Here is a 12,923-nt window from a genome sequence, read left to right on the forward strand (position 1 = left end):
ACCCCCCAGGGGGGATGGTCACGCCGCAATCCCTTCTCCTCCATTCTCCTCGGGATCTTGGGCACGCACGCACACGCGCCCTGCGTGAGTTTTAAGCCACCGAGTCCAGGACGCGAACCGCCGTCGACTACGTGGGAGTCCAGCGACATAGCCATTACACTAACTGCTTGTCCCTCGGTTCAGGTTCTTAAAGATCAGAGTCCTTGATCTGAAACTTATGGCGACAAACTGGAAATTAATGTAGATGGCCTATCAACAAAAACATAATTAAAATAGCGATTTAAGGGTCCAGCAGGTGACATGGAGGTTAAGGTGGCTAGGGACCCCACGTGGCTGACTTCGTGGCTCCAGTCCTTCACTCAGAGGTTTGACTATCATGCTGGGCGTATGTGTAAGCATATTCCCTCTCTCTCCTGCTGGGATGGGATTTGGGGCACACACCCACATGTGCCTGGCATGTTTTTCAAGTCCAAGATTCCAACCGCAGAGTCATCCATGTGGTATCCAGCATGGTAAACACTATACCACCTGCTGACCCGACATAATTTGAACTTTTCTGTTTTGGGGGTTAGTGTGTGTGTGTGTGTGTGTGTAGAGAATTTTGCTATAGGGCAGCTGCGCTTGCTGGAGACAGAGAGAGACGGAGACACACACACACACATTGCTTCCCCCAAGGTGGATGGTCACAAGGCAATCCAGTCTTCTCTAGGAGTCTTGGGCACACAAGCATATGTGGCCAGCATGAGTTTCAAGCTCCTGGGACCAGACTCCAATCACAGTTGGCCACTTGAAAGTGCAACACCTTAACCACTATGCCACCTGCTGGCCTCAAAGTTTATTTTTTAATTTTTTTTTATATAATTGTTTATTTAATTTTACTTATTCATTCATTTATTTTAATTCAACCAGAGGGAGACAGAGAGAGAGAAAGACTGAGAAAGCAAGCCACCAGGTCCGGGACTAGAGCCATGGTCAGCCATGTGGGAGTGTCCAGCACCTTAACCACCATGCTACCTGCTGGTCCCTATTTATTTCTTTTTAAGAATTATCTTTTTTTTTTTTTAAGTTGTTACAGGACATGTACACTGACTGGGGAGAAAGAGAGAAAGAAAGTGAGAAAGCGAGTCGCCAGGTCCAGGACTCAAGCCGCAGTTAGCCATGTGGGAGTCAAGTGCCTAAACCACCACACCATCTGCTGGCCCCTTGTTTTGTTGTTGTTGTTGTTTTTTAAGTTTCTTTTGGGCCAGCCAGTGGCGTGGCGAATAAGGTGGCTGAACCCCATGTGGCCAACTGCACAATTTGAGTCAGACCCCAGAGGCTTGAAAAACACTCGTGTGTGTGTGTGTGTGTGTGTGTGTCCCCAAAATCCTGACAGAGTAGAAAAGGGATGCTTCTCATTCTCTCTCTCTCTCTCTCTCTCACTCTCTCTCTCTCTCTCTCTGTTGAGTACACGTACCTTATAGCAAATTAATATAACCCCTCCCCAGCTCTTCCAGCCAACCAGTTAGCCAGCAGGATCAAGGTTCCATGCACTGGCTTTCATGCACCTGCTGTGTGAGGTCAAAACTAAAACCCAGGAACTATACCCATGATCTTCCATATGACCATTGTGTCCCACTTTACATATATTAATCTATTTCCTTCTCAAAAAATTGTATGAAAGTTCTGGTCCTTTTGAAGCTAGGTGAGATAACTTCTTCTCAGACTTTTTGGGACACACCCAGAGCTGCCATATAAAAAGTCCTACTACTGTGGGGTCTGCAGCAGCGGCCAGCTGGAAGACAAGGGCAGTGTGGCGGGCAGTCATACCTTTCCTTGATGTGCAGAAAAGGCTGGGCATTAACATAGATCGCTGGATGACAATCCAGAGTGGTGAACAGCTGCACAAGCTCCCATCTCGATGCCACGCTTTTGAAAAGGAGCGGATAGACCCGGGAACTAGTGAACTGTGGTTAAGGGTGCTTTACTCGCACATGGCAAACTGCAGTTTGAACTCCGGACCTGGCGGCTTGCTTTCTCACTTTCTCTCTCTCGCTCTATCTCTCTCTGGTCAAATTAAAATAAGTAAATAAAGTTAAAATAATTCTTTAAAAAATTGTTTAAAAAAAAAAGTAAAAAGAGAAGGAGTGGATAGAATGTGCACATGGGATTGGCAGTATCCGGGCAGAGAAAGAGTGCGAGCTAGAATACGATGACTTCATAGAGTGTATAGTTCGGCAGAAAACGATGAAACGCATGAACGCCATCAGGATGCGGTGGGAAAAGCTAATAAAGGAAGGAAAGTACACCCCTCCGTCTTACCATTCAGGCCAGGGGGAGCCTAGGCCGTGAGCAGGGCAGCTGCTGATGGCTGGAGGCTGGTTTTCTTGTCGTTAATCTCCACTAGAAAGATTATCCCTTGAAAACCTATTTGTTGAAGTATGAAAATAAAGAATTGCATCATTCTGAAAAAAAAAGTTCTACTACCCTGAGATCCTGGGCCAGGGAGGCCTTATGAAGACAGTTTGGCGGACAGCTTTAGTTGACTCCAGTGTTCCAGTCATCAAAGTGCCAGATATGAGTTAAGACTTCTGGAAGAGCCAATCTGCTCATCAAATACACCAGGTCGCCTTTGGTTGGTCAATGCCAAATGGGAGAGAAGAATCACCCCGCTGAGCCACATCCAGATTTCTGCCCCATAAAATTATGAGCTGTAATAAAATGGTTGTTAGACTAGCCAGTAGCACGGTAGTTAAAGCAGCTAGATCGCACATGGCCTACTGAGCAGTTTGAGACCCTGACCCGGCAACTCAAGGGACTTGCCAGGTATGTGTGCCTACATGCCCAAAACCCCACAAGGAGAAATGGAGAAGAGAGGGTCCTGGTGTGGAAACCTTCATGGGGGAGGGGTGCTTTTCGCTTTCTCTGGCGAGCACGCAGACCCAGTAGCAAATTAAAAATAAATAAGTAGGGGCCATCAGGTGGCAAATAAATAGTAAAATGGTTGTTGTAACACACAAACTATGAAGCAGTTTCTCTTATTCCCATTTTATGAATGAGGGAACTGAGATAGAGTTTCCTTTGTGCTAGGAACTGTACGGGACTTTGAAAATAAAATTATCAACAAAATAAATATGGACTTTTCCTTAGCATTCACAGACTTCCTAAAAGTCAGAAAATCAAATAATCTTTTTTTTTTTTTTTTGGCGGGGGAAGAGGTTTTTGCTATAGGGCGTGTGCGCTGACCAGAAAGACAGAGAGACAGAGAGATAGAAAATGAGAAATCACCCCACAGGCACGCTGCAATCCCTTCTCCTCCATTCTCCTCTTGGGATCCTAGGGATCTTGGGTACACACGTACGTGTACCTGGTGTGAGTTTAAGCCGCCGGGTCCAGAACTCAAGCCATAATCAACTACATGGGAGTCCAGCGACATAGCCATTACGCTAACTGCTGGTCCCAAATCAAATAATCTTTAAAGTGTGATGAAAATCGTGATATAAGAGGTAAAGCTAGCTACAAAACCCTAAGGTAGCGGCCTCTCTAAGGTGTTAAAAGGGGCCTTTGTATGCAAGGGTCCTTTCAGCTGAGATCTGAATGATGAGTAAGAACTGGATAAAGATTGGAGGGAGCAGAGAGAAGAGTTTCAAGGGAGGGAACAACAGCTACAAAGGATCAGAGATCTCAATGCACTTTAGAAATGTGAGGAATTCGGGGCTAGCAGATGATGTAGCAGATATATCTCTGACTCCCACATGGCCAATTACAGTTTAGGTCCTGAACCTGGATGCTTGCTTTCTCACTTTCCCTCTATTTCTCTCTCTCTCTCTCTTTCTCTGGTCAAATTAAAAGAAGATAATGGGAACCAGCAGTTAGCGTAATGGCTATGTCGCTGGACTCCCACGTAGTCGTCCGCGGTTCGCGTCCTGGACCCGGTGGCTTAAAACTCACGCCAGGCACGTATGCGTGCGTGCTCAAGATCCCGAAAGGAGAATGGAGGAGAAGGGATTGCGATGTGACCATCCCCACTTGGGGGTGATTTCTCGCTTTCTGTGTCTATGTCTCTGTCTGTCTGGTGAGCGCACGTGCCCTACAGCAAAAACCTCTCCAAAAAAAAGAAAAAGATGATAATAATAGGGGCTGGCATGGTGGTTAAAGGCACTGGACTCCCACATGGCCAACCGCAGTTCAAGTACCTCACCTGGCAACTTGCTTTCTCACTTTATCTCACTCTGTCCGTCTCTGGTCAAATTTAAATAAATAAATAAACAAATAAATAAATGGATAAATAAAGTTAAATAAAATAACTCTTTAAGAAAAAATGATGAGGGACCAGCAGGTGGCATGGTGGTTAAGGTGCTGGACACTCCCATCTGACTGACCACGGTTCATGTCCTGGACCTGGTGGCTCACTCTCTCTCTCTCTCTCCCCGCCTCTGGTCAAATTTTTTTTAAAAAGGAGAAGAAATTAAAATAATTCTTCAAAAAAAAATGATAATAAATAAAATTAAATTTTTTTGTTTTTAAAAATAAAGGTGAGGAATTAGCTCACATAGGCTGCACTGCGGGGTTTGTGGTGAGGAGTGTGAGAAAGTTAGGCTAAAAGAAAAAGTCTCTATAAGTCACATTGTAAAATTCAGATTTTGCTCTGAGGATAATGACAAGCCTTTGGAGACCAGCAGATGGCATAATGCTTACATTGCTGCACTCCCATGTAGTTGACCGCAGTTCAAGTCTTGGACTGGTGGCTTAAAACACGCCAGGCGCGTTGGGAACCAGCAGTTAGGTAATGGCTATGTTGCTGGACTCCCACGTAGTCAACTGCGGTTCGCGTACCAGACCCGGTGGCTTAAAACTCACGCCGGGCGCGTGTGCATGCGTGCCCAAGATCCCGAGAGGAGAATGAAGGAGAAGGGATTGCGGCGTGACCATCCCCCCTGGGGGGGTGATTTCTCGCTTTCTGTCTCTATGTCTCTCTCTGTCTGTCTGGCGAGCGCACACGTCCTATAGCGAAAAATCTCTCAAAAAAAAAAAAAAGAAAGAAAGAAAGAAAGAAAGAAAGAAAGAAAACACTCCAGGCGCGTGTGTGTGCATGCCCAAAATCCCAAGAGAAGACTGGAGAAGAAGGGATTGCAGTGTGGCCATTCCCTTTGGGGGGTAATTTCTCACTTTCGGTCTCACTGTCTCTCCGGCAAGCGCACATGCCCTATAGCAAAAAACTTCTCTAAAAAAAATGACAAGTCTTTGAAAAGTTTAAGTCAGAGGAGTGGCAGGGCATATTTGTTTTTTAGAAAGGTCATATTGTCTGCTTTGAGAGGAGTAAATAAGAGGAGAGCATAATTATCTGCAAGGAAACTAAATTATATAACGGGCTAAAGAGGCAGTAGTTGGGATAAAAAGAGGTAGGTAAACTAAAAAACATAAGCTGCAACATTTGGTAATTAATGAAATATACGTGCTGAGGAAACAAGAAATTAAGGATGGTCACTGCATTTCTGGCATGGGTAATTGGGCATACCTTCTATGCACTCAATAGATGATAGTACTTTATCATAGTGATTATTACCACAATGTGTCTTAATTGTTATGAGAGGGCAGGGACCATATTTACCACCTTTTTTTTTTTTTTCTGCCATAGGGTGAATGCACTCACCAAAGACAAACAGAGACAGAGGGAAAGTGAGAAAGCATCTTACCCCCTCCTCACCCAGGGATGGCTACGCTACAATCTGCAATTCCTTCTCCTCCATTCTCCTCTTGAGATCTTGAGAACTCATGCACATGCACCGGATGTGTTTTGCAAGTTGCTGGATCTGGGACTTGAATTGCACAGTTGGCCATGTGGGATCCCAGCCACGTTAACCTCCACCCCACCTGCTGGCCCCCATATTTACCATCTTAACTGACAATGCCGAGCACACAGTTACTGCCTAGCACATATGGTACTAAGCATATTCAATAAATTTTTTTTTTTGGAGAGGTTTTTGCCATAGGGCGCGTGCGCTCGCCAGACAGACAGAGACAGAGACATAGAGACAGAAAGCGAGAAATCACCCCCCAGGGGGGATGGTCACGCCGCAATCCCTTCTCCTCCATTCTCCTCTCGGGATCTTGGGCATGCACGCATATGCGCCCGGCGTGAGTTTTAAGCCACCGGGTCCAGGACGCGAACCGCGGTCGACTACGTGGGAGTCCAGCGACATAGCCATTATGCTAACTGCTGGTTCCCTTCAATAAATTTTTTAAAAGTTGTTTTCTTTATTCATGATAGAGCACATGCACATGAAGTAAGAGAGAGAGAGATGAGCACCCTCTACATGGTCTGGTCACGGTGGGATCCCTTTCCATCAGCCTTCCAGCCCATTGGATCATGGACATTCGTGTGTGTGCCTGGTGTGTTTCAGCTGACAGGGCTACACATGCAAACTGCAGTCACCATGTGGGTTCTGGCTTCTCTTGAGCAGTGTATTATTGTTGTTTCACGGAGCCAGTCCTATAAATGTTTACAGAATTTGGGACCAGCAGTTGGTGTGGTGGTTAAGGTGCTGGACATTCCCACATGGCTGACCATGGTTCTAGTCCTGGACCTGGTGGCTTACTTTCCCTCTGTGTGTGTGTTTCTCTGTGGTCAAATTTAAAAAAATAAATAAGTGAATGAATAAATAAAAAAAATAAATAATTATTAAAAAATTTTTACAGGATTTAAATTTCACTGGATAGTGGTACTGGAAGAGAAGCAGGCAGGGGAAAGCTAACATGTTCGGTTTAATATATACTAAATTTGTGGCACCTATGAAATACCCAAGTAGGTTTTTTTCAGTAGATAGTGGATTAGACTGGACGTTTAGAGAAATATCTGGAATGGAGATGGGGTACGTAGCAGCATTTGGCAGTCATTTGAGCTGGGGAGAGAATAAGACCACCCAGGAAGGGTGCGGAAACTACAAAGGACACAGGATCTCAGATACACTTCTGTGGCTTAAGGAACAAGCAGCAGAAGTTCCTTTTGTCACAAAAGAAGCTGTGAGAAAAATAAAAAGGAAGGACCAGCAGTTAGCATAATGGCTATGTCTCTGGACTCTGACGCAGCTGACCGCAGTTCGAGTCCTGGACCCGGTGGCTTAAACTCATGCTGGGTGCGTGTGTGTGCATGCCCAAGATCCTGAGAGGAGAATGAAGGAGAAGGGATTGTGGCGTGGCCATTCCCCCAGGGGGTGATTTCTCGCTTTCTGTCTCTCTGTCTCTGTCTTTCTGGCGAGTGCAAGCGCCTTATAGCAAAAAAAAAAAAAAAAAAATCCTCCCCAAAAAAAAAAAAAAAAAAAAAATCCAAAAAAAAAAGAAGAAGAAAAATAAAAAAGACACTAGCAGAATGTTTGTAGGAGAGAACATCAATTGTGTTGCCTACTTTTTCATCAAAAGGATGTCAAGCAACATTAGGACTACAAAGTGTCCATGCAAGATGCAAGGTCAGGGGTGATCCTAGTAAGGAGTGACCTTGGAAAGGTGAGGTAGTGAGGGGAGAGGAACCAGAAACCCCAATGTGTAGGCAACTCTTTCAAGAAGTTTGACTGTGGCCAGTTCAGCGGCCAGGTGGTTAAGGCAGCCGGATCCTACATGGCTGACCACATAGTTCAAGTCCTGGACTAATGGCTTGAAAAAATATCCCAAGCATGTGCATATGGGTGCCCAAATCCCAACAGGACGGAGATACGGAGAACAAATTGAGGCATGATCACAGCCCGTGGTGGGGGGGAGGTGGTGTGTGCTTTCTCTCTCTCCCTCTCTCTCTCTCTCTCTCTCTCTCTGAGTCTTTGGCAAGCACATGCATCCACTGGTAAATTAAAAAAAAAAAAAAAAAAGTAAATGGGAAGGAGACAGAAAACTGGTCTCTCTCTCTCTCTCTGAGTCTTTGGCAAGCACATGCATCCACTGGTAAATTAAAAAAAAAAAAAAAAAGTAAATGGGAAGGAGACAGTAAACTGGAGAAACTAAAGCACAGGAGAGAGAGCTTCAGAAAAGGTAGGAGAGAATGAGATCCAAGCACTTAAACCCCAGATGACGGAATTCACAGTGAAACCAGACACTACTCTGTAAGTGGGAAGGAAGAGTTGAGGGGTTGGGTTCTCTACACATTAAAAGCACAGCAAACTAAGGAGGAAGATCACTGAGGCAGAAGCCCATAACTGGCCACTCAGCCCTCAAATCACGTGTCAGGGGAGGAGAGTTGGCTCTCTGATGTCACTGGGGGGAGAGGCATTCACTCTACCCGACCTCTCAGAAAGCGAGCCTCACATTGTGCAGTGGAGACACTGAGAGAGGGGGAAAAGAGGAGTGGTCAGGTAAGGAGGACACACAGGTGTGGTTTGGGGGTTCTGATTCAATTTTAGTTGATAAGTTTATTGTGTCACTCATTAAGGCCTGTCTCTCCTTAAGCTCCAAGCTCATTCCCATCTTTTATCTCCAGTGTCTGATGCTGCTTCCTGCATGGTGCTCCATCAGGCCTTGTTAAGTGCCTGAATGAATGAACCCACCAGCATCGAGTAGTCGACCACCCCCACCAAGAGGCCTTTGTATAAAAGATCGTATCAAGGCTCCTCAGCTTCCAAAAGCGCATCCTAGATTGGGAGGATAGTGCTATTTCAACTCTGAACACCTCTGTTCCTCCCAGCTGCTTTCTCTTTCTCTCTGATTTGGTTTGTTTCTCTGGCCCTCTGTTTCTCTGTCTTCATGTCTGAGTCTGCACAGGAAGCACGCAGCTTTAGGTCTGAGGTGATCAGTAACGGAAACATTGATGCCTGTGCAAATTTAATAATGGGTCACAAGCTTTTTGATCTTTGTTGTTACCGCCTGTCTCTTCTCCTGTGTTTCTGTCTCAGACTTCATTCTTCTCTTCTCTTTCCTATGTCCAGCTCGAGACTCCCACCACCACTCAGGACCAACTGCTCCTGTTCCTGGATCTTCTGATGCTCCCCACAGGGTACGTGGAAGAAAATTACCAAGCTAGGCCATCTCGGATTTCCTGCCTTGCCGGCCATGCGCCCTGCTGACCACATCCTCTCTCATCTTATAGACTTCCTCACCAGACACATCACCCGAGTTCTCAGTCCCCTAAACCGGTCACTGACCCTACTCAGGCCCTCCGTTACTCTCCTCCTAGCCCCAAGTCTCCTGCCCTTACCTTTCCCAGCATTGCCCTAAGAACCATGTCTCCCTGCCTAGAGGCGGCCAGTCCTATTCCCTTCTGCACCTCCAATGCCCACTTTTCCCACAGGTGACAGTGCTGACTACAATGCTGTCAGGCCGGTGGTGGCCTGGTACCTGGGGGAGCCTAGGGTTTGGATCCCGAAACCCTTCTCGGGGATCCCAGCTCTGTGCCCTCTACGCCTTCACTTACACGGGGGCAGATGGCCAGCAGGTGTCTCTGGCTGAAGGGGACAGGTTCCTACTGCTTCGAAAGACCAACTCGGACTGGTGGTTGGCAAAGCGCCTGGGAGCACCCTCTACCTCTCGACCCATCTTTGTCCCAGCTGCTTACATGACGGAAGAATCTGTCTCTTCTCAGAGCCCAAGTACCATCACGTCCAGCCAACCCTGCTGGACTTCAGGTGAGTAAACCTGAAGCCCTTCCCTTATACCTTCCTACCTCCCTGGCTTCTGGAAATCATTTGAAGACTCCTCTCCCCCAGGCCTCTGCTGACTCTTCTCTATATTTAATCTGATCAGCCCACCCCTCATCCCCTTGGTGGTGTCTCCACCCATTCCCAGTCTCAGGTCTTCTAGTTCTCATGTCATTTTCCACAGCCTCCCTCTGCTCGCCTTGTCGTCCCTCTGAGCCCCCCGGATAGGAGACCCAGCCAAGCCCACACTTGTGACCACCTGACTTCTACCCTTCCCATTTTTCTGTTTCAAGGGCCAACGTTGCTTCATGGCTCCCTGGAGGAGTTGCATCAGTCTCAGGCACTTCCAAGCAGAGCTCAGGTTATATCTGAGCAGCCTCCTCCCCTTCCACCCAAAATGTGTAGAAGTGTCAGTGTTACCAATCTGAGGCCCAGCCTCCTGGGCTTTCCCCTCCAGGAAGGACCAAGTGCAAAGGCGCTCTCCCAGGAAGACATGCTGATAGAGGCCAAGGCCGGCCTGGTGAGTCACAACTCTAATTTGTTTCTTCTTTTAGATTGTTTTCTCCATAGGGGGAGTGCACTAGCCAGAGAGAGAGGGAAAGTGAGAAATCACTCCCCAAGGGGAATGACCACACTGTAATCCCTTCTTCTCCACTCTCCTCTTTGGATTTTGGACGTGCACACAAATGTGCCTGGCAGGATTTTCAAGCTGCTGGGTCGGGACTCAAACAGCACAAACAGCACAGTCAGCCATGCGGGATCCAGTGCTTTAACCACTACACCACCTGCTGGCCCATCATTGCTCTTCTAACATGGTTGGTCAACAGATATTTACACTGTGGGTTGTAGGCACAGTGGCTGCAGGACACTGAGCATCCCTGTCCTCAGGGGGCTGTCCTGAGGGTACACACACCTAAACAAATAAGCAAGATCGCCCTCTGTGGCATGACAAAGAGTAAGTATGGCACGGAGTGACTGGGAGAGGTCAGAAAGTCTCTGGGGAGATGGCATTTAGTTGAATCTGCACCAGAAGAAAGAAGAGGCAGCCAGAAGGCAAATAGCAACCGTGGCACATAGGGGGGACTCAAAGAAGGCCTACCCATTATGCTTTTCTCTCTCCTTCCTGACTCCTAGCCCAGGGCAGGATTTTCTGTGTCCTATTTTGCTAGGTCACCAGCAGGTCCCCTCTGGAGATGGGAGCGCTCTTGCTTAGCCCCTCCTCTCTCGCTTTCTCACTAGTGGGTGGACACAGTTCTTCCTCTCTCTACCAGGGGTCTCTGACAGACTCTCTTCTTTCACCCTGCAGGACATGAGGGTGGGGCGCTCCCCTTAACCTCCCCCCACCTCACACAGCAAGTCTGTTCCCCTTTCCTGCAGCCCTGGGGTGGGGGTGGAGAGGAGGGAAGTTGGCAACAGGAAGTGAGGAGAAAAGCAAAGAAGATCGTGAGGGAGAGAATTTTCAGACAGCGTTGGGGACTGGGGTTCCTCCCCCAGTACCTAGGTCACCCCAGCCAGGAGCTGCTGGTGAGAAAATGGTAGAGGGAGGAGGAGGCGGTAAGGAGGAAGAAGGGAGGGGAGGGACAGAGGCAGAATAACCACCTCCTTCTTCCCCTTCCTGGCAGGCAGGACCCCAGCATTTTCCACAGCCTCCCTCTGCTCGCCTTGTCGTCCCTCTGAGCCCCCCGGATAGGAGACCCAGCCAAGCCCACACTTGTGACCACCTGACTTCTACCCTTCCCATTTTTCTGTTTCAAGGGCCAACGTTGCTTCATGGCTCCCTGGAGGAGTTGCATCAGTCTCAGGCACTTCCAAGCAGAGCTCAGGTTATATCTGAGCAGCCTCCTCCCCTTCCACCCAAAATGTGTAGAAGTGTCAGTGTTACCAATCTGAGGCCCAGCCTCCTGGGCTTTCCCCTCCAGGAAGGACCAAGTGCAAAGGCGCTCTCCCAGGAAGACATGCTGATAGAGGCCAAGGCCGGCCTGGTGAGTCACAACTCTAATTTGTTTCTTCTTTTAGATTGTTTTCTCCATAGGGGGAGTGCACTAGCCAGAGAGAGAGGGAAAGTGAGAAATCACTCCCCAAGGGGAATGACCACACTGTAATCCCTTCTTCTCCACTCTCCTCTTTGGATTTTGGACGTGCACACAAATGTGCCTGGCAGGATTTTCAAGCTGCTGGGTCGGGACTCAAACAGCACAAACAGCACAGTCAGCCATGCGGGATCCAGTGCTTTAACCACTACACCACCTGCTGGCCCATCATTGCTCTTCTAACATGGTTGGTCAACAGATATTTACACTGTGGGTTGTAGGCACAGTGGCTGCAGGACACTGAGCATCCCTGTCCTCAGGGGGCTGTCCTGAGGGTACACACACCTAAACAAATAAGCAAGATCGCCCTCTGTGGCATGACAAAGAGTAAGTATGGCACGGAGTGACTGGGAGAGGTCAGAAAGTCTCTGGGGAGATGGCATTTAGTTGAATCTGCACCAGAAGAAAGAAGAGGCAGCCAGAAGGCAAATAGCAACCGTGGCACATAGGGGGGACTCAAAGAAGGCCTACCCATTATGCTTTTCTCTCTCCTTCCTGACTCCTAGCCCAGGGCAGGATTTTCTGTGTCCTATTTTGCTAGGTCACCAGCAGGTCCCCTCTGGAGATGGGAGCGCTCTTGCTTAGCCCCTCCTCTCTCGCTTTCTCACTAGTGGGTGGACACAGTTCTTCCTCTCTCTACCAGGGGTCTCTGACAGACTCTCTTCTTTCACCCTGCAGGACATGAGGGTGGGGCGCTCCCCTTAACCTCCCCCCACCTCACACAGCAAGTCTGTTCCCCTTTCCTGCAGCCCTGGGGTGGGGGTGGAGAGGAGGGAAGTTGGCAACAGGAAGTGAGGAGAAAAGCAAAGAAGATCGTGAGGGAGAGAATTTTCAGACAGCGTTGGGGACTGGGGTTCCTCCCCCAGTACCTAGGTCACCCCAGCCAGGAGCTGCTGGTGAGAAAATGGTAGAGGGAGGAGGAGGCGGTAAGGAGGAAGAAGGGAGGGGAGGGACAGAGGCAGAATAACCACCTCCTTCTTCCCCTTCCTGGCAGGCAGGACCCCAGCCCCTCATGTCAGATCCCCCTGTGTATTGTAACCTGGTGGACCTTCGCCGCTGTCCCCGGTCCCCTCCCCCGGGTCCTGCATGCCCCCCACTGCAGAGGCTGGACTCCTGGGAGCAGCACCTTGATCCCAACTCCGGACGCTGCTTCTACATAAATCCGCTGACTGGCTGCAAGTCCTGGAAGCCCCCGCGCCGCAGCCGCACCCGACAGACGGTGAGGCCTTACCGCTGG

The 12,923-nt window shown here is 48.4% G+C and overlaps 1 protein-coding gene across 1 annotated transcript in view; it reads left to right on the forward strand.

Annotated features, from left to right (window-relative positions):
• The first annotated feature begins 8,252 nt into the window (after positions 1–8,252).
• The window catches only part of ARHGAP9 (Rho GTPase activating protein 9), a 10,832-nt gene continuing 6,161 nt past the window's right edge, over positions 8,253–12,923 (forward strand). Inside the window, 5 exon segments of the mRNA XM_014585604.2 lie at positions 8,253–8,318; positions 8,889–8,956; positions 9,251–9,584; positions 9,890–10,116; positions 12,681–12,905. Coding sequence (XP_014441090.1) covers positions 9,269–9,584; positions 9,890–10,116; positions 12,681–12,905 — 768 coding nt within the window. The 5' untranslated portion in view covers positions 8,253–8,318; positions 8,889–8,956; positions 9,251–9,268.

Source organism: Tupaia chinensis, unplaced genomic scaffold, assembly GCF_000334495.1.
Source record: "Tupaia chinensis unplaced genomic scaffold, TupChi_1.0 Scaffold150006_1, whole genome shotgun sequence".
NCBI lineage: Eukaryota > Metazoa > Chordata > Mammalia > Scandentia > Tupaiidae > Tupaia > Tupaia belangeri.